The sequence below is a fragment of the Oryx dammah genome, unplaced genomic scaffold (assembly GCF_014754425.2).
Source record: "Oryx dammah isolate SB20612 unplaced genomic scaffold, SCBI_Odam_1.1 HiC_scaffold_2, whole genome shotgun sequence".
NCBI lineage: Eukaryota > Metazoa > Chordata > Mammalia > Artiodactyla > Bovidae > Oryx > Oryx dammah.
In genome coordinates, this window is record NW_024070186.1 from 200,619 (window position 1) to 220,596 (window position 19,978).

The 19,978-nt window shown below is 51.7% G+C and overlaps 1 protein-coding gene across 1 annotated transcript in view; it reads right to left on the reverse strand.

The window, feature by feature from the left end:
* KAT2B (lysine acetyltransferase 2B) overlaps nt 1-19,978 on the reverse strand; it is a 116,984-nt gene that overhangs the window by 63,080 nt on the left and 33,926 nt on the right. The window contains exon 7 of the mRNA XM_040235472.1: nt 5,245-5,371. Coding sequence (XP_040091406.1) covers nt 5,245-5,371 — 127 coding nt within the window. The remainder of the gene's footprint in view (nt 1-5,244; nt 5,372-19,978) is intronic.

Below are 19,978 nucleotides of genomic sequence, written 5' to 3' on the forward strand. Positions count from 1 at the left end.
AAGAAATTCTGATTAATACTAAAGTAACGAGATGTGTTTGGGCTAACTGAAGTGCTCTGTTAGGACCCTCTGTCAAACTTTGGATGTAATTATAACAGTCCCAAATATCAAATAATTTCAGAGAATGGAGTACAATGTTCTAGGCCTACGCTATCCAACAGAAATATAATGCTAGACACATGTGATTTTAAGTTTTCAAGTAGCAACATTAAAGAAAAAGGAAACAGGTAAGATTAATTTGAAGAATATTTATATATTTTATTAACCAAATATATCCAAAATATCATTTCACCATGTAATCAAAATTAATGAAATATCTCACTTTTTCCTCACACAAAACCTGCAACATTTGGTCTGGATTTCACACCTACAGCTCATCTCAATTTGGAGCAGCTACAATTCAAGTGCTCATTAGACAAATGTAGCAAGTGGCTATAATATTAACAAAGACGGAGACATTTCCAGTCTGTGGTGAAGATTCTAAAGAGTAAAGCGGTTAGGGGGCGGGTAAACTGCCCAGCCAGGCCTAGAGTTGCTTCTAACTCCCGACCAAACGTTTGTTCGTTCTATTTAATCAGACCGTGGGCCCTGCGATTTACACCCAGGAGACACAGAGAGTATCAAATTAAGGCAGGCCAAGGACGCTGAGTCACCGTCAAGAGACCGTGTGAAACCAGAGCTCACTGTCGAAAGACTGTCTGGCTGAACCGAAGGACACCCAGCAGCAACTCAGGAGAGCAGACCCCTCAACCGGCGAGCCTGGATGCTGTTTTGACAAGTCTGAGAGCATTGCACATACTGTAGGGTCCAAATTCCCAGGCTCAGAATAGCGATTGTGAGAACAGCTCTGTGCACACAGATGGGAAGGCTGTTGAGGGTTCATGCCCACGTGACGCCCTGACCCTCTACACTGCTGTTAATACTTAAGAAGTAATCGGGGGCTTCCCTGGTGGGACAGTGAACAAAAACCCGCCTGCCAATGCAGGGGACCCGGGTTCCATCCCTGGCCCGGGAAGATCCTGCACGCGGCAGCAACTACTGCAGCCCGTGAGCCTCGAGTCCACGCTCTGCACCAGGAGAGGCTGCCCAGTGGCAAGCCCACGCTCTGCAGGGCAGCCCCGCTCAGCACAGCTAGAGAGAGCCCGCACACAGCGACAAAGACCCAGCAATGCCAAAGACAAAGAAACCATGAAGAAAAGGAAGCAATCTGCAGGAAGAAGAAAAGATGTCTTGCTTACAAGAAAATGCCCTGAAAAAAGGGGGAGAGGCAAACTGTCGTGTGTTAATCACTGTTAAGGCTGGGTGACGGGTACGAGGCTGTTTATTCTATTAAATGATTCTTCCTCCCTTTATGTATACATGGAAGTTTCCACAATACAAAGTTTTATTTTTTTAAGTAGGGAGGAGGGAGGGGGGCATAGTCCTCCTTCTGAAAGACGAAGCTTCCTAGTGTCAGAACGCTGACACCAGGACAAATAAACAAACTCAGGCATTCTGGTGATAATCCCAAGAGTACCTGAAAATGTGCAGACGTTTCAATTTTAAGGAAGTGACCGAATGGAGAGCAGAAGGAAGGCAAGAGGGAAAATATTTTTAAAATGCCCACCACCCCAGCGCCCTGAGAAAACCACTGTCAGCAGCAACTCAACATACGCCCTCTGGACCATCCCAGTCTGTTTACTGAAACGTGGATCACAGCCTCCAGCCTGATGAAGTCAGGTGATGCACAGGGCTGCTCTCCAGGCGGGGGCCCCCTTCAGGAAGGGCCGCCTTCCCGGTGGTTCTCTGCGGGAGGGTGAAACTCTGGGCCGGGCAAGTGGATACTTGTATGACGCAGCCCCTCCTCTGAAGACTTAAATCCCCAAGGGGGGGGCGGGCAGTGGCTGCTGTTCAGCCCCCGGGTGCATCCCACTCTGCGACCCCGGGGACTGTAGCGCACCCAGCTCCCGTCCTTCACCACCTCCTGGAGTCCACTCAGACTCCTGTCCACCGAGTCAGTGATGCCATCCAACCGTCTCACCCTCTGCTGCCCGCTCCTTTGGCCTTCAGTCTTTCCCAGTGTCAGGGTCTTTCCCGATGAGTCAGCCCTTTGCACAGGGTGGCCAAAGTACCGAAGCATCAGCATCAGTCCTTCCAATGACTATTTAGAGCTGATTTCCTTTAGACTTGACCGGTGTGATCTCCCTGCAGTTCAAGGGACTCTTAAGAGTCTTCTCAAGGTAGTGGACAGGAATCACCCAGGGTCCTGGACAGAGGACCTTGATTTCCTGCAGCTGGGATCCCAAGACCCGACTGACTCCGCATTTCTCTGTCCCCAGCTTGTGAAAGCAACCAGTACCCTTCTTACAAACATGGTTTTCTCATTTAACCTGAACAGAGTTCCCATCCGTTGTCTGAAGTAAAGAACTCCAGTAAGAGTAATAATGAATTTTCCGCCAGGTACTGTGCTAAAATTTTGATTGGCGTTAATTCATTTACTCCTCAAACACTCCCATAAGGTAAATACTACCACTGACTCCATTTCAGAACTGAAAAACTGGAGATCCAGGCAAATTAAATAATATGTCCCAGCTTACAGCTACTGGTTGTTGAGCTGGAATTTGAACTTAGGCTGGTAGATCTTGCCATTTTGTCCAGAATCATAAAACCTTCAATTAAGCTGCTTTCTGGCCTGTTTTTTCATTAATAATATGTTAAGAATGTCTTTGTATGTTGCAAAATACATCTTTTGTTAATAGCCACAATCAGACTTTATTTTGGGGGGCCCTAAAATCACTGCAGATGGTGATTGCAGCCATGAAATTGAAAGACGCTTACTCCTTGGAAGGAAAGTTATGACCAACCTAGATAGCACATTCAAAAGCGGAGACATTACTTTGCCAACAAAGGTCCGTCTCATCCAAGCTATGGTTTTTCCAGTGGTCATGTCTGGATGTGAGAGTTGGACTGTGAAGAAGGCTGAGCGCCGAAGAATTGATGCTTTTGAACTGTGGTGTTGGAGGAGACTCATGAGAGTCCCTTGGACTGCAAGGAGATCCAACCAGTCCATTCTGAAGGAGACCAGCCCTGGGATTTCTTTGGAAGGAATGATGCTAAAGCTGAAACTCCAGTACTTTGGCCACCTCATGCGAAGAGTTGACTCATTGGAAAAGACTCTGATGCTGGGAGGGTTTGGGGGCAGGAGGAGAAGGGGACGACCGAGGATGAGATGGCTGGATGGCATCACGGACTCGATGGACGTGAGTCTGAGTGAACTCCAGGAGTTGGTGATGGACAGGGAGGCCTGGCGTGCTGCGATTCACGGGGTCGCAAAGAGTCGGACACGACTGAGCGACTGAACTGAACAATGAATTTCATAATTCAAGCAAGGACCTCTTGCATTGGGATATTTAGGTTGTTTTAGTTTTTCAGTATCGTGAATATGGCTCTAATAGCTGCCCTTTTAATCTGAAGGCGTATCCAATTTACAGTTAGGTTAACTTTCTGGCATGAGTTTGTCAGGTTAAAGGATGTATACCCTTTTTCCCATTCTCAATTATGTATAGTACAGTGAGGGTATTTGTTTTCACAGCTTGTTAAGAAATATAAAAGGGAACAAAGTCAGCTTTTCTTCAAGAAAGGCTGTTTCTGCCTTTGGGCATTCCTGTGTGCCCAAAGGAGACAATCTGCTCAGCTAAATAAGAAAGAAGACTCTGTTTTTAAACGTTAATTGGTGAAGGATAATAGGATTTCCCAATCAATACCAAGTCCAATTCAAGTCCAGCGTATTGCGTCACATTCCCCAAGGCAATTCTAAAGGGCAACGCTCAGGGATGACTGTGGAAAAGGTGAGTTTCAAGCAAAGCCGTTCCTGTGACTCTTGGCCTTTTGCTTTGCACTGGCTGCTTCAAAAGCCAGAAGAGACACCAGTTAAACCAACACAGTGATGTGCCTGTAGGCGCGTTTATGTCTCTCCTGAGATGGAGGTTCTCTAGTTCCTTTCCTCAGGCCACTCCGGTGTGGTGACTTCCTGAGATCGCACTATTTCCTACTTTGTTCTATACAGACTGAAACCCTCTCTGGCTGAATATAAAATCACACTTCTAACTAGACCTACCTGCTGGCTAACGAAGGCTGATGCTCCATCTGAGATGAGCAGGAAGCTTGAGAGAAAGATGATGGCTAAAAGCGGCCAGCCCTCACAAGGGGGCAGGTGGGAAAGACAAAATGTATTAGGATGCGTGGCCGGGGCTGCACTGGTGTGGCAGTCGGTGGCGACCTGCACAGTGACCGTTCTTTGGGAGACCGGATGACTGAAGGCACCAAAGTACGAACTGCAGTCCCGACCCCTTGTGACACTGAATTTGAATTTCTAGGGGAAACTACTTAGTAACTTTCATCCACTTAGACAGAATATAATTTAAGAAGAAAATGTTTGTCCTAAAACTAGTATCAGGACTCACACTATATTAGCACAGTCCTGGTAACTAACTCGGGCAGAGTCTGGCTAGGCTGATAGTGATTAGTTTGCAGGGACAGATAAGAACGTTGAAAGGGAAAAGACAAGTAAATATTTACCAAACACAATTCCAAGGAAGAAAAGAGATAGCAGACCCAGGAAACTAAAGAATATGAAGATAAAATTGAGCACTCAGAAAGTTCAGGGAATCAGAAAAGAATAAAAAAAAAAAAAATCAGAGTGAACCAGGACATGCTAAGTATTATTCTAACTAGTTCAGCGGCCACATTTCGTCCCATTTGGCAATCCCCTGCCCCGCTCCCATCAGCGGTCAGCCCAGCTCCTGGGGAAAGTGAGGGGAGACAGAGGGATGAAAGCGGCTGTGGAGAATGTGAAGAATCCGCCCGCAGGACACACAGTGCGAGCCCTGATCCCAGAAGATGCCGCGCGCCAGACGGGAGTGTCACAGCTCCTGAGCCCAGCAGCTGAAGCCCCGTACAGAGGAGCCGCCAGATGGGAAGCGCTCACGAACCGCGATCAGAGAGCAAGCTCTGCTTGCCCCAGCTCGAGAAAAGCCTGAGCCGCCGCGAAGACCCGGCACAGCCGATAAATCCAAGGAAAAAAAGACTGAGTGCACACAGGGCAGGATTCGCCTCCTGCGAGAAGCCTCCCAGCAGAACCAGGAGGTTAAGGGGTCGTGCTTGCGGCCTCCTCGGAGGCGAGGTGTACAAGTCTGGTTAACCCGCCAAGCCCAGCAGGGCAGAGTCTCAGGGGACACCGCTGGTCTGCCCGAGGGCGGGACTCACCGAGGGCATGGCTGCAGCTCCGGCAGGACTCCGTGAGGCTGACGATGATCTGCTGCAGGTCGGCTCTGGGGGGCGTGGGCGAAGGATTGGGGTTTTTCCAGCCATTGCATTTACAAGATTCCTCTGCCTAAAAAACAAATAAAGGGAGAAACAAACTTATATACTAGAAAGCAAGGAACTGAATGTTTTATACATAAGTAACACACCCCAGTCACAGGGCAGCAACCTTCCCCCTCCTGACTTACTAATGTTCTCTGTATCAGCAGAAAACAAAAGCAGAAAAAAGGCAAAGAGGGTGTGTGACTCAGACATGTTGTTTTGTCGTTGCTTTTTCGGTTTTGGTTTCCTTTCCGCTGATCCTGCCTCACAGAGGATTGTGCCCTCCGCTCTGGCACCACGGCCCCAGCGAGCATCCACGGAGTCCATCCATCAAGCTTCCCGAAGGGAAAAGCCAGACTCCTGAGGTCCCCGCAACACGTGGGGATCCGGCGACAGCTCTGCCCAAGGGACTGACGAGGTCAGCGACCCCGGAGCCACCGGAGGGACGCAGCAGGTGAGGACGCCCTCGCCGGCTCCTCCCGCCCCCTCGCCGACCCCGCCCACTCCTCCGCCGGCTCCTCCCGCCCCCTCGCCGACCACGCCCAGTCCCCCGTGAGCTCCCAGCTGTACACGCGGAGAGTTCTTCGTGGAGGCTGTGAGTTCTCCCTCCCAACAATCTCCCCGGTTTCCCACGCCAGAGCACTTTTTAGTAACGCTTGACAGCATCATTCTTAACTTTTCCCACTTTGAACATTTCCCCACCTTCTTAGAAAACAGCAAAAATGCTCAAGTGTTTCTGTGACGACCTGGGTTTTAAAGCAGAGGACAAGAGTGGAAACGTATCGATTATTCCCGATTATTCCACCGAGTACCACTCTGGGTCTTCACTGGTCATAAGGTGTGGAGGGAAACGTGGAAAGTTTGCACAGAATGACTCCAGCCTTTACTCCATTCAGTGACTCTACCACACCAGCCCTCTCTTATTGAAAGCTTGAAATCTTCTATCGGTGAGAAATAAAAATATGAGTAGCTGAAACAACATGAAACCCGGGCTGATTCACTCTGGCTAAGAGCCTTCTGTGTACACCGTCCAACACTTGTGGCTTCACAAGTCACAAGCGGCTACCGGGCCCCTGCAATGTGGCCTGTGCACACGGACACGCACTGGAGATGCAAGGCACACAACAGACTCAGAAGACTGGAGCAGAAAGAAATCATCTCGACAGTTTCCACATTCGTTACATGCTGAAATGCCAATGTTTTAGATACATGGAGTTAAAAGATATTAAAATCCACTTGGATGGTTTCTTTTTTCTTTTTTAATGTGGCTACAGAACATTCATCTGTCTACAATGTGGGAGACCTGGGTTCGATCCCTAGGTCGGGAAGTTCCCTGGAGAAGAAAATGGCAACCCACTCCAGTACTCTTGCCTAGAAAAATCCCATGGACGGAGGAGCCTGGTGTCCATGGGGTCACAAAGAGTCGGACACAACTGAGCGACTTCACTTTCTCCTGGACAGTACTGGCCTTTAAATAAATTGCAACAGATTTTTGGGCTTGGGCTTGGGCTTTGTGTTAGATCTTTCGTTCCCTCAGACATCTTTTCTCCCTGGTTTGGATGTCCCAACAACCCCACCCACCAGCCCCTGGTGTACCAGATGGCCGAACTTAACAGAAGTCTGAAAATTTCAGAATGGCTGCTGCCTTGACCTCACCCAGAAAATTCTCCAAGATAGGAATAGTTTCTGAAGTGTGTGCAGGTAGAGGAGAGTAAGAAAAGAAAGAATAAACAACTGGCAAGGCAGGAAGGGTCAAGATGCAAGAAAAACCTGTTTTGATGGTAAGCCCTTCCCCGTGGGTGCGTGGAACCTGGCAAGCCCCACCTGACTGCTCCTCACAGCGAGGACGGGCCGAGGAAGGACCTTCCACCAGGACGCCAGCAGAGCAGCCCCCGGTGCGTAGCTCCAGGGACCCTCTTCGGTCTGGCCAGGCACCAGGCAGGGCCTTCCGTTACCCACATGCTCTGATGCTAAGCTAAACCGGGCCCTGAAAGTCTCTGAGGCCCTTAGGGACACGGTCTCCAAGGCCATGTTCCTGAGGTATGGTGTTCATGCGAGTCTGCTTCCCAGAAAGCACCCCACAATCTCGAGAGCTGGGGGAGCACCCCCCCCACTGCTCATCTCCTCGTGGTGGGCCAGCGGCCCCGCCTCCAGCTGTTCGGAGCAGTGGCTCTGGTTCAGCTGCCCTTTCCAAAAAAGGCTTTGGGCTAGAGAAAAGCAAGCGATGACACAAGCAGCCCAGTGAGGAGGGCGCGCCAAACGCAGGAGAGAACAGCGGCGGCCGGACCCCCGAGTCGGGAGAACGGCGTCCGAAGTCAAGGCCGCGGGATGCGCGCCGAGGGCCTACTCCCTGCCGGCTGCGTCTGCCGGCTACGCAAGGAGCCGCGGAGACCCTGCGGGCCCGGGGCGCTGGCGGGCGCGGCCGGGCAGCGCAGGCGGGCCCAGCGCCCAGGCTGCCAGGGAGGGCGGGTGCTGACGGCGGGCCACCAGGGTCGGGAACAGAGCCGTCACACGCACGGTTTTCACCGGGACTTTTGGAGACGGGGCCGGTCAAGCGGAGGCTGGCGAGGAAGCTCGCTGGCAGAAGAGCACCCCAGGCAGGAGCAACCTGTGCGGAGGCAACCAGGCCTGGCGAGCTCCACAGAGCGCCGCGGCCAGGGCGGGCGGAGCTCAGGGCGGCAGGCGGAGAGCCGCAGGCCCAGGGAAGGCCTCCCGAGGGCGCTGACGCGCCGCCCGGCCACGAGGCTGCCCCGCCGCTCGAGGAGGGGCCCGCGGGCTTCAAGCGGCGGTGCAGGCAGAACACAGGGCTGGAGGCAGGGGGTCTGCAGACGTTCTCTTTCTCCTTCGCTCTTTTCCTTTAGTCATGAGGGCCGACCATCCCCACTCTTGTTCTCCTTAAACAGCAATGGGGCGGGGGGGCGGGGAATCCACCTACTTTCCTGTCACTAATCTCGATCAGTAAATCGTCTTACTTCCTCTGCTTTTAACTTCCAGGCCAGGATAACAATGCTCTTATCACAGGCGGAAGCACGTTAGCAACAAACACAACCCAGCACTCGCCCATCTCCGTTACCTGGACAGAAAGGAAGGCCCCCCAGGAGACCGCAGGATGCTCCCCGAATGTCACAAAGGGGCCAAGCTGCCAGTCGAGGCTTTCCCGACTTAGCAAGGGCGACGGCTTATGTTGGGTGTGGGGTCAATAGTGACCGAAGTACAGTCTGTCCTCAGTCTGTCTCATCGACCTCTGTAGCTTTCGACAGACATGATGGATTTTGCATCCGGTCACGGAAGTAATCACAGCCGCAGTCTGCTTCACAGGCAGGCCAGCCCCGGGAAGGAAGTACCCGCGGCAGGAGCTCCATGGGGACCAGGATTAAAGCCACCCAAGGCCGCATCTGCCACTCCGGACGCTGAGAGACGCTGACCTAGTTAGGCATGAGGTTCCCCATTACGAGGACGCGGGGAGGCCGCCAGCAGGCCTGATCAACCCTGTTCGCTCCACGGCTACGAGGAGAGCCATCGCCCCAAGACAGCACTTCCTGTGGCAAAAGTCCGAGTCCCCAGGTAAGACGGCCCGTGGCAGTGCCTGGGGTGGGGCCTCCCCGCGGCTCCTCCCACGGCACGCAGGCGGCACGCAGGCGGCACGCAGGCGGCACGCAGGCGGCACGCAGGCGGCACGCAGGCGGCACGCAGGCGGCACGCAGGCGGCACGCAGGCGGCACGCAGGCGGCACGCAGGCGGCACGCAGGCGGCACGCAGGCGGCACGCAGGCGGCACGCAGGCGGCACGCAGGCGGCACGCAGGCGGCACGCAGGCGGCACGCAGGCGGCACGCAGGCGGCACGCAGGCGGCACGCCCGGCTCACGCGGCCCCCGCGGGCGCGCTCCCTGCGTCTGGAGGGCCGGGGATGACGCGCACAGGGAGGAGAGGGGAGGAGGCAGCCCCAAGCCTCGCCGGCTCCTCACGGCCCGTGTCCTCTCTCTCCAAACCCCGGGCACCCTCTGCGTGTCCCTCACATCACAAGCCTGGAAGCCGGGACCCCAGAACGCTCTCTTCACGGGAGATGAAGACGCAGCCCGGCAGCGCTCGGCCTTAAGAGGCCCTGGAGTCACTGGGCAACTTCCTCAGAGAAGTCAAGCGGCGTTTGGGAGCGCGGGCAGCGCCAGAGGGAGGCAGGCCTCCATCTTCTCTCAGCGAGTGACTACATTCTCCCAGACTGGACCTTCCCGCAGCCAAGTCCCAGGCCCGGCACCTTCCTTCAGGATATGCTCCCTCCGAGCCTGCAGGCGCGCAGAAGGCAGGGATGGCGCCAGCGGCGAGGGCAGGGGGAAGGCGGGACCGCGCTCCGCCGCAGAGGCTGGCGGGAACCCGGGGAAGGCGCAGCGCGTCCGGGAGGACTCGGCCGCGGCCCCCGGCACCCGCCCCCGCCCAACCCACAGCAGCGACGGGCGAGGAATGTGTTTGCCAGCCAAGTGCTTCATCCTGGGCTGAGGCCGGCAGACCGGCGGCCGGGGACAGCACGCAGGATCAAAGCTCTCTGTTCAGGAGGGTGGGCCTGGAGGGACGTAAGGCAACTTCAAATCTTAACTTCAACATCTGCTAACTGTATGAACCTGGGGTAAATCCCTTAACCTTACGCTTCCTAATCTATGAAGGGAGCACAAAATATCCATCCCACAAGAGTGTTAGAGGCACCAAGGAATGAAGGTGGGTAGGCGCTGAATGGACGGAAGTGGTAATGAAGATGCTGGTAACAGGGCAGGAGAGCCCTGTTAGATGAAAGATTAGCTGAGACCAGAGCTCTATAAGTCATGATCAACTATGACAGTTAGTACTTAAAGCAAGGACCTGAAGAGGATGCAGCCAACGAAAGTACCTTGAAGATACTGGTCCCGATCACTGTGGAATCACATCACTTACTGAACAAAAGATTGGTCAGCTTACAAACGAAAAGTGACGCTCCTCACGTACATGACCCAGCAATCCCATTCCTGGGCGTGAATCTGGAGAAAACTAATTTAAAAGACACATGCAAACTAACACAGCACTGTAAAGCAATTATCCTCTAATTAAAAAGTTATTCCTAACTTGGAGTCACTTGCTCACTTAATGTTAAACAACAAAAAAGATACATGCATCCCAACATTCACGGCAACACTATTTACAATAGCCAAGACATGGAAGCAATTTAAATGTCCATGACAGAGGAATGGATAAAAAAAGGTGTGGTACATATAAACAATATAAACTGGAAGGGCTGGAGCTGGAGCTCCAATACTTTGGCCACCTGATGCTAAGAGCCGACTCACTGGAAAAGACCCTGATGCTGGGAAAGATTGAGGGCAGGAGGAGAAGGGGACGACTGAAGATGAGATGGTTGGATGGCATCACTGACTCGATGGACATGAGTTTGAGTAAACTCTGGGAGATGGTGAAGAACAGGGAGGCCTGGCGTGCTGCAGTCCATGGGGTCGCAAAGAGTCAGACACGCCTGACCAACAGGACAAAAACAACAAGCATACACGATGGAATATTACTCAATAAAAAAGAAAGAAATACCACCATTTGCAACAACACTGATAGACCTAGAGAGTGTCAGACTGAGAGAAGTCAGAGACAGATAAATATCATGATATCACTTATATGTGGAATCTAAAAACATACAAATGAACTTATTTACAAAACAGAAAGAGAGCTGCAGATGTAGACAAACTTCCTGTTACCAGCAGGGGAAGGGGCGAGGGATCAACTGGGAGATTGAGATTGACATCTACACACACTACATATCAAACAGTAACCAATGGGCACCTCCTGTACAGCACAGGGGTCTCTACTCAACACCCTCTAATGACTATATGGGGAAAGAATCTTTTAAATGTGTGAAGATACATATATGTAACTGATTCACTTTGCTTATACCTAAAACATTTTAAAAAATAAGGCTAAATATTTGTGCTGACGAGGAACCTCTCTAGGTCCCAGTGAATGGCAGCAAAGACAAACCCACAGAATAATACGGAGCATAATTTGATGTATGTGTTAAATGCATAAGCAATTTCAAATGTAGGAATGCGGATATGCAGAGGAACTAGAAAGATACACACTTTGGGGGAGGGAGGTGAAAGTTGGGGAGGGGAAGGGACATTCCCGTTGTATTCTGTATTCTCTTGAGTTCATATTCATGGGTTGATTGCTAATTTTCTTTGACATTGATTCCTCTGAACAAAAAAAAAAAAGTAATTCCAGAGAGATTCCAACAACAGTAACAGAGGCTCAGTACACAGAGAGAGGGTGGAAACCATATCCTTATCATAAGCCACAGGTAAGAATTCCAGGATCCAACACCCTTGTCCCTGTGGCGCTGCTTATAAGCCCCTCCCCTCACTGAGGTTCAAGGCAAGACAGGAACAAGCTTCCAGTTCTTGGAGAAAGGATATGGATTTTCAGAGATAAAAATCTTAACCTCATGATTGCAACAGACTTAGAGTCCAGAAGTTAAAAGTTGCTGCCTCTTCTTGTCTTAATATGACAGAAGACTGCCGTGTTCTTGGGGGCCTGAGAAGTGGGTAGGTCATGAACCTCACAGGAGGGAGAGTCCTCCCGAGACCCTTGCATTCCCCCTACTCAGTAAAAGGCTACACTGCCCACACTGAAGCCACTTGTGACAGAAGAGCTTAATAAACTGCACAACAAGAAACTCCAATGATTTAGAAAGTAACTGAATAAAAGACTTTTCTTTCAAAATTGGCTAAGCCTGCTTCCTCGCTGAGTCTTGGGAACCCGGTAGCTTTTACAAAGTAGGGTTTTGTTTCTTTTGTTCAGAAGCACTGAGACTTTTCCCAAATAAACAGAAAAATTCCATGAAATCTAAGAGGAGGGTGGAGGGAGGATGAGAAGGGAGGACAGAGAAACCCTGAAGTGGGAAAGCTGTGTCGGCCACATGCAGGGCTCCAGACCGTTCTGCCACCCGCGGGCAAGGCCAAGGTGAGCCACGTTGTCAGATCCGCGCTGAGGTCAGAGATTGAGCGTCAGAGGTGGGGAAAGAATGCTGAACTATCTACCTCTTTTCTACTAATTCCATGCTGTAATGATATTTGGTAATATTAGGTAAAACATTAAAACTAATGAAAGTGTTTTCTTTCCACTTTTTATGTGGTGAATACTTGTCCCCAAAGCTTATGACCACCCAGAACGTCACAAAGGGACCTTGTCTGGACACAGAGTTACTTAAGGGTCTTGAGACAAAATTAGCCTAGTTTAGACTGGGCCTTAAAACCAATAAGTGGTATTTTTGTAAGAGAAAGGAGAGAGAGAGCTGGACACCAAGTCACTCATACATATGGAAGACGCCCTGTGGAGACAGAGGCAGAGACTGAAGAGGAGAATCTATAAAACCAAGAGGGAACTTCCCCAGTGGTTCAGGGGTTAACAACCCACCCTGCAATGCAAGGAACACGGGTCGATCCCTGGTCCTAGCCAAGGCTACAGGGGCCACCAGATGCTAGGAAGACCCAGGAAGGATTCTTCCCAGACCCTTCAGAGCCCTGCCCTGCTGACACCTTGATTTCAGACCTCTGGCCTCCGAAACTGAATTAAAGGAACTTCCTAATAATGTTTATGACCATTTTTTAATGGCATTCTGAGAAAATTAATGCAAGTGGCATAAAACAGATAAGAACCTGCTGTGTAACACAGGGAATTCCACTCAATACTCTGTAATGACCTACCTGGGAAAAGAATCTAAAACAGAGTGGATATATGTACACGCAGAACTAACTGACTTTGCTGTACACCTGATGCTAACGCAGCATTGTAAACCAACTCTAATAAAAAATTTAAGAATACAAGTGGCTATTAGGGAATGTTAAGTTACAGACATGTGCTCACGTTCTATTCCTATCGACGCTGCTGCACAAGAGTTTAAAGGGAATTCACCCCTCCAAACCCAAGTCTTCACTACAGAGCCTAACTGCTTAGGTACAGAAGAGTCCCCATATTTCATAAATGCTTCTAAGTGATGAAAGTTATACCCAATTGAAATATCTGGAAGTCTCTGGATTTTGCTCACTTGTTTCTGGATTTTTCATGTTGGTGGGATAAGAACAGTACTTCCTACACGTGTACAAATATCACAGGACACGCTGAGCCCTAAGTGCACCGTATTTTCAACGTGTGCGGGCCCTACGGCCTAGTTTACGAGAGAGGACATACTAAGTCCTGAGAAAACACTCAGCATCACCCCTGATGCCAGCAGAGTATTTTCTGCCAAGGGCCCCAAGCTGCTGCTACCTGCCCTCCGTCTTGGCCTCCCTATCTCCCTCCCAGATGTTCCAGCCACCACTGTTCTCTGAGATAAGAGGGCTCCCTTCAAAACACCTAATTAGACCCGACGGCTGCTGGCTCAGGGAACTCCCAAGGGGGTTGGCCTTGCAGCTTCAACAAAGTATCAGCTGCAGGACAGCCTTGCAGGGAGTGACTGCCAAGCCAATTACTGTGGCAGCTACGACCCGGGGATGGGGTGGGGAGCTCTTTCCCCAGGAGCCCGTCTCTGCAGAGCAGCAGCGCCAAGAGAGAAAAGGCCGCCTCAGTGCTGCCGACAAGCCAACGGCAAAAAAATGGTCTTTGCCCCAGCAGGATCCAGGGTGAGAGGTCAGAGGATGCAGAAGCCAGGACAGAAGGAAGCAAAACTGGATAAACAACTAACCATGACCCAGATGGCAGGCAGACAGGGAGCGGGGTGCCCTGGGCCTAAAGAATCCTGGTTGGCACCCGGAGGAGCTGCAGCAGGACGCTGTCAGGCTTAAAGTGCCAGAGTCGTGCTTGCTGGAGAAGTTAAACCAGTGACAGGGAATGTCCCACAGCGAAAACATAGACGGGATTAGGGAGTAAAACCAACTCCAGCATTATGGCACGGGCTGGAACAGGCGCTTGCATACACATTGCCGTCTCACCCTGTGTGAGAGAGGGATTTACTGCTCCCACTGCTCAGAAGAGAAAGCAGAAGCTCTGGACATTAAGACAGCTCCCTGCATTTGCTCAGCCTGCCCTGCAGAAGCACCGAGTGTGTTCAGGCCCTGTGGTTGTGCGCGTGTGTCTGTCTGTCCTGCTACCTCTCTGTTCCAGGCTGGACAAAAGCAAAACGTTCAAAGGTTAAGAACGAAAACCACAGGGGGATACAACTTCTCCCCCACGAGGATGACTGCAATCAAAAGAGCAGGTAATATGTCCGGTCATGAAGACACAGGAGTCCTTGGACACTGTTGAAGGGGCCGTGGAAAACAACTCAGCAGTTTCATAAAAAGTTAAACTAACAGAAAGCCCCCAAATAAACCCTCACATAGGTGGTCAAATGATTCTCGACAAGGGGGCCAAGACCATTCAATGGGAAAAAGGCAACCTTTTCTTTCTTTTTTTTTTTTTTTAAGGCAACCTTTTCGACAAATGGAAAAACTGAATATTCATGTGCAAAAGAATGAGGTTGCTGGACTCTTACATCATATAGAAAAACTAACCTCAAATGGATTAAAGACCTAAAACAATGAAACTCTTAACAGAAAACATAAGGGAAAAGCTTAACATTAGACTTGTCCACAATGTCTTGGATAGGACACCAAAAGCACAGACAGCAACAACAAAAACACAACTTAATCAAAATGTGAAATTTCTGTGCATCAAAAGAACACAGAGTGAAAAGTAGTCAAATCATAGAGACAAGGGGAGGTTGCCAGGAATTGAGTAACTGAAGCCATGGGGAGCTGTTGTTCAATGAGAACAGAGTTTCCGTTTGCAGGATGAAATACACTAGAGAGACGATGATGGTTGTACAACAGGGTGAATTTCTCAATACTGCTGAACTTAAAAATGGTTAAGATGATAAATTTTACATGATACGTATTTTACCACAACTTAAAAAAATCATTTTCAGTAACATTATTCATATTAGCCAAAAGGTGAAAAGAACCCAAAGTCCATCAACCGGTGAATTCATACAATGTGGCAGACCTCCTGGAATATGACAGGGCAGAAACCAGCGACAGGATGATACGAACTACCACAGGGAAGAGCTGCAAAGCATTATGCAGGGAGCCAGTCACCAAAACGTCACATAGTGTGCATTTCAGTTCTATAAATCTCCAGAAACGGCAAATGGACAGGGGTGGAAAGCTGGCTGGGCTTCCCTGGTGGCTCAGTGGTAAAGCAACTGCCCGCAACGCAGGAGACCCGGGTTCATTCCCTGGGTTGGCAAGATCCGCTGGAGGACGGATGGCAACCCACTCCAGTACTCTCGCCTGGAGCATCCCACGGACAGAGGAGCCTGGGGGGCTGCAGTCCAAGGGGTTGCCCAGTAGGACACGGCCGAGCAGCAGCAGCAGAAAGTCGACGGGAGTCTGGGCTGGAAGTGCACACTGGGTTGACTTCAAAAGGACACAAGGCCCTTTCTGGGGCAATGGAAACCTGGAAACTACTCAGACAGTTTCCTAAAATTATTGAACTGCACACTTAAAGCCAGAGAAATTTATGCCATGCAAATTATACCTCAATAAAGCTGTGGTTTAAAAGGGCAAGAACTTGCTATTAAACTCTATCTATTCAAATATGAGTTTTCTACAGTGTGTCCCAAAATTGAGGCTTATTTTCTCAAATACAAATCGAAGAACCTTAATGCTGCTGCTAAGTCGCTTCAGTCGTGTCCAACTCTGTGCGACCCCATAGACGGCAGCCCACCAGGCTCCCCCGTCCCTGGGATTCTCCAGGCAAGAACATTGGAGTGGGTTGCCATTTCCTTCTCCAATGCGTGAAAGTGAAGTCACTCAGTCGTGTCCGACCCTCAGCTACCTCATGGACTGCAGCCTACCAGGCTCCTCCGTCCATGGGATTTTCCAGGCAGGAGTACTGGAGTGGGGTGCCACCTTAATAAGTTACATTAAAAACCATCATCATCAAAAAAACCAGCCCCTGGAGGGGCGGGTCTCCATCACTGTCCTTTCTGATCAGGGAAAAAGCAAAAGAAGTCAGAACATCCAGGTGGCCACGCCTGTCAGAATCTACCCCAGCAAAGGAGAAATAACAAGTGACAGAAATAAGTCCTTAAGTAGGCTGCCCTGTTTTCACAATTAGTGGAGAGGCTGAAACAATTAAGACACGCTAATAATAAAGCCCTCTTGCCGGCATTCCTCACTCACTGACACCTTTGACCTGCTGCCCTGCAGCTTTCTGGCTTGTTTGCAAATTCATTCTATCGGAATCAGAAATGGGTTTCTGTACGACTCCAGTTCCCCTCCTTAAACTACAGTAGAAAATGGAAGACGCAGCCTCAGGAGGGCAGAAGAAGGGAGACCGACAATTTCTGAAAATGATTCCAAGAGAAGGAAGAGTGAGCTGGGGTTGGGAGGACTGGAGTGGGAGCATCTAAGACTTGGTTTGCCACCACTGTGAGCCAGCTGAATTCTGCTCTTAACTGTGAGCATGTCTTTTTTTTTCTAATCATGTATTTCTTTGGAAAAAAAAAAAAAGTCTTTCCTCCTATTTTAAAACAGCAGCAACACCTGGAGTCTGCTGTATGAGCTGTGATTCCAATAAATGTTCTCTGGAAGTGAGCCGCTTTGGAAGCAGTTTGAATGATACTCGTGGGATTTGCAGCCATGTTTCTCAAACTTTAATCTGCCCCCGAATTACCTCAGCAATCTTGTTAAAATGCAGATTCAGAATCAGGAGGGCAGGGTGAGGCCCCAGAATCTCATTTCTAAGAAGTGAGGTGAGGACCACACTTTGAGCAGCAAAATGTGAAGGTGGCCTCAGGGATGCGACTGGTGAAACCTCTCTTCTCCCTGATTAACAGGAGCTTTCCACACACGCTGTGAACTTAAGCAGCTAAGCCATCCTTTCTGGGAGGCGAACTTTTTTCTTTCCTCACTCGGTGACAATCCCTCTGGCTTACACAACTGCCCGGCGCGCAGACAGCATAACGCTGCGTCTGGAAACCGGGATCTTCGAGACGTGGCGGCTTTGAGCCCCGGTCAAAGGAGGTGGGGAGACAACCTCCCGTCAGGAGAGGGAATTCCCCGGGAGCCCCGGGCGCCAGCGGTCAGGACTCCGCGCTGCCCCTGCAGGGTGAGGGTCTGAGCCCCAGTCTGGGAACTAAGACCCCACGTAGAGCAGGGCGCCGCCAAAACAAGAGAAAAGGGGAAACAACTGGCAGGAGAGAACAGCCAGCCAGTGAGGCCCTGGGAGCCGCAGGCGCCTGGAGACCTGGAGGAAGCGCGCCATGCCGGTCTGGAAGCCACGTGGGGCCAGGGACGCCAGGACTGAGGAGGGCGGTCAGGGGTTCAGAGGAGAGAACTCGGCCCGGAGGAAGGACCCCGGGGACAGTCCGGGTGCACGCGGCGCCCTCCCCGACCCTCCCGGACGCGCCACCATCGGACCAACCGGGCGGCTCCGGACGGGGCCGCGGGCCGGAGTCAAGTCAAGGCCCGAGTCTTCCCGGCGGCTCATCAGATCTGGGCGAATCCAAGGCCCAGGACCCCCGGGACCCCCAGACTCTGTCAGAACAACTCCGGGGCCGCGCCGGCCTCGGAGGCGCCGGACCCCCCGGAGGCCGAGTCAGCCCTCCAGGCCCAAAGCCAGCGGCGGCAGGCGGAGGGGCTCAGGAGGCTGCGGCCCCGGAGCGCAGAGCCGCGGCCGTTCCCGGGGCCTCGGCCCGCGCGTCCCCACGCGGGCTTCGCCGGAGACCCCCGAAGCGGCCGGCGCGGCCTCCAGCGCGGGCAGGGCCCCTCGGGCTGCGGGCGATGGGACCCCTCGGTCCCGCCCGCTGTCTCGGCACCGAACCGACCAGACGAGCGGCGCGTGGGGTCAGCCTCGCAGCCCCACCGGCCGCCCGGCAGGCCCGCACCCCGCTGCCCACCCGGCTCCGCGGCCGGGTCCTCGAGGCCGCCCTCAGCCCCAGGAGCCGGCCCAGCGCCCTTCCCTACATCCACGTGCCCAGCCCCCAGGGCGACCACCTGCCCGCGAGGCCCCACGCCAGGCCCCGCAGACCCCCCCCCAGCGGCCGGAGGGAACGGCCCCTCCGCCACTTGAGCACACGCCCGCCCCGCCCTGCACCGAACAGGGCTCTGCTCAAAAACGCCACCAGCAAAATCAAGCACTTCTGTCTGCCGCTCCCAAGGCGACTGTCGCCTGCATCGTCCTATCTCCCCACCCCAAGGCCCGCAGGACGCGCGAGTCCACGCTCAGAGAAGCCTGCTCGCTGCGCTCACCCGGCTGGCCAAGGAGCGAGCACCCCACGCCAAATCCTCGATCTCCACCTCCATCTCCTGGCTCTAAAATATCCTGTGTCTCCTCCTTCCTGGGGCAAAGACTCGCTGTTAGCACGCGGATTCAGTGCGAAGTTTTCTACCTGAAACTCCAGACCTTCCATCAGCTGCTCTCCTCTTTGCCCAGGGGACCCTATTTCCCGCTACTTCTGTTTACTCGCTCTTCCTTTGCCTCCAGTTGGGCAAGTCACTGCATTAAGACCAATAATCACCACTGAGCACTGGTCTTTCCAAGTGTAGCTGACTCACAACATTGTGTTCGTTTCAGGTGTGGCGCTGCTGCTGCTCAGTCGCGTCAGCCGTGTCCGACTCTGTGCGACCCCACAGACGGCAGCCCACCAGGCCCCTCCGTCCCTGGGATTCTCCAGGCAAGACCACTGGAGTGGGCTGCCATTGCCTTCTGCGTCGTTTGAGGTGCACAGCAAAGTAATTCGGTTATGCGGTGTGTGGGTATACGTATTCCCTTCCATAGCAGGCTATCACACGATACTGAACCCAGTTCCGGGGGCCCCACAGCAGGGCCCTGCTGGTCACCTGTTTTGTACACAGCAGTGTGTATACGGTAAACCCAGACTCCTAAGGCACCCACCCCGACTCTGGGGACCATGAGCTTGTTTTCTGTGAGTCTGTTTCCGTTTTGTAAGTTCACGTGTGCTATTTTAGCGAACACATGTAAGTGACACCATATGGTATTCGTCTTACTTCACTTAGTAGGATAATCCCTAGATCCACCCGTGCTGCAGCAAGTGACATTATTTCATCCATTTTAGGGCTAAGTAACAGCCCAATATCAGAAAGTGTAGAGGAACTAAGAAGCCTCTTGATGAAAGTGAAAGAGGAGAGTGAAAAAGTTGGCTTAAAGCTCAACATTCAGAAAACGAAGATCATGGCATCTGGTCCCATCACTTCATGGGAAATAGATGGGGAAACAGCAGAAACAGTGTCAGACTTTATTTTTAGGGCTCCAAAATCACTGCAGATAAAAGACGCTTACTCCTTGGAAGAAAAGTTATGATCAACCTAGATAGCATATTAAAGAGCAGAAACGTTACTTTGCCAACAAAGATCCATCTAGTCAAGGCTATGGTTTTTCCAATGGTCATGTATGGATGTGAGAGTTGGACTGTGAAGAAAGCTGAGCGCCGAAGAACTGACACTTTTGAACTGTGGTGTTGGAGAAGACTCTTGAGAGTCCCTTGGACTGCAAGGAGATCCAACCAGTCCATTCTAAAGGACCTGGGTGTTCTTTGGAAAGACTGATGTTGAAGCTGAAACTCCAATACTTTGGCCACCTCATGCGAAGAGTTGACTCATCTGAAAAGACT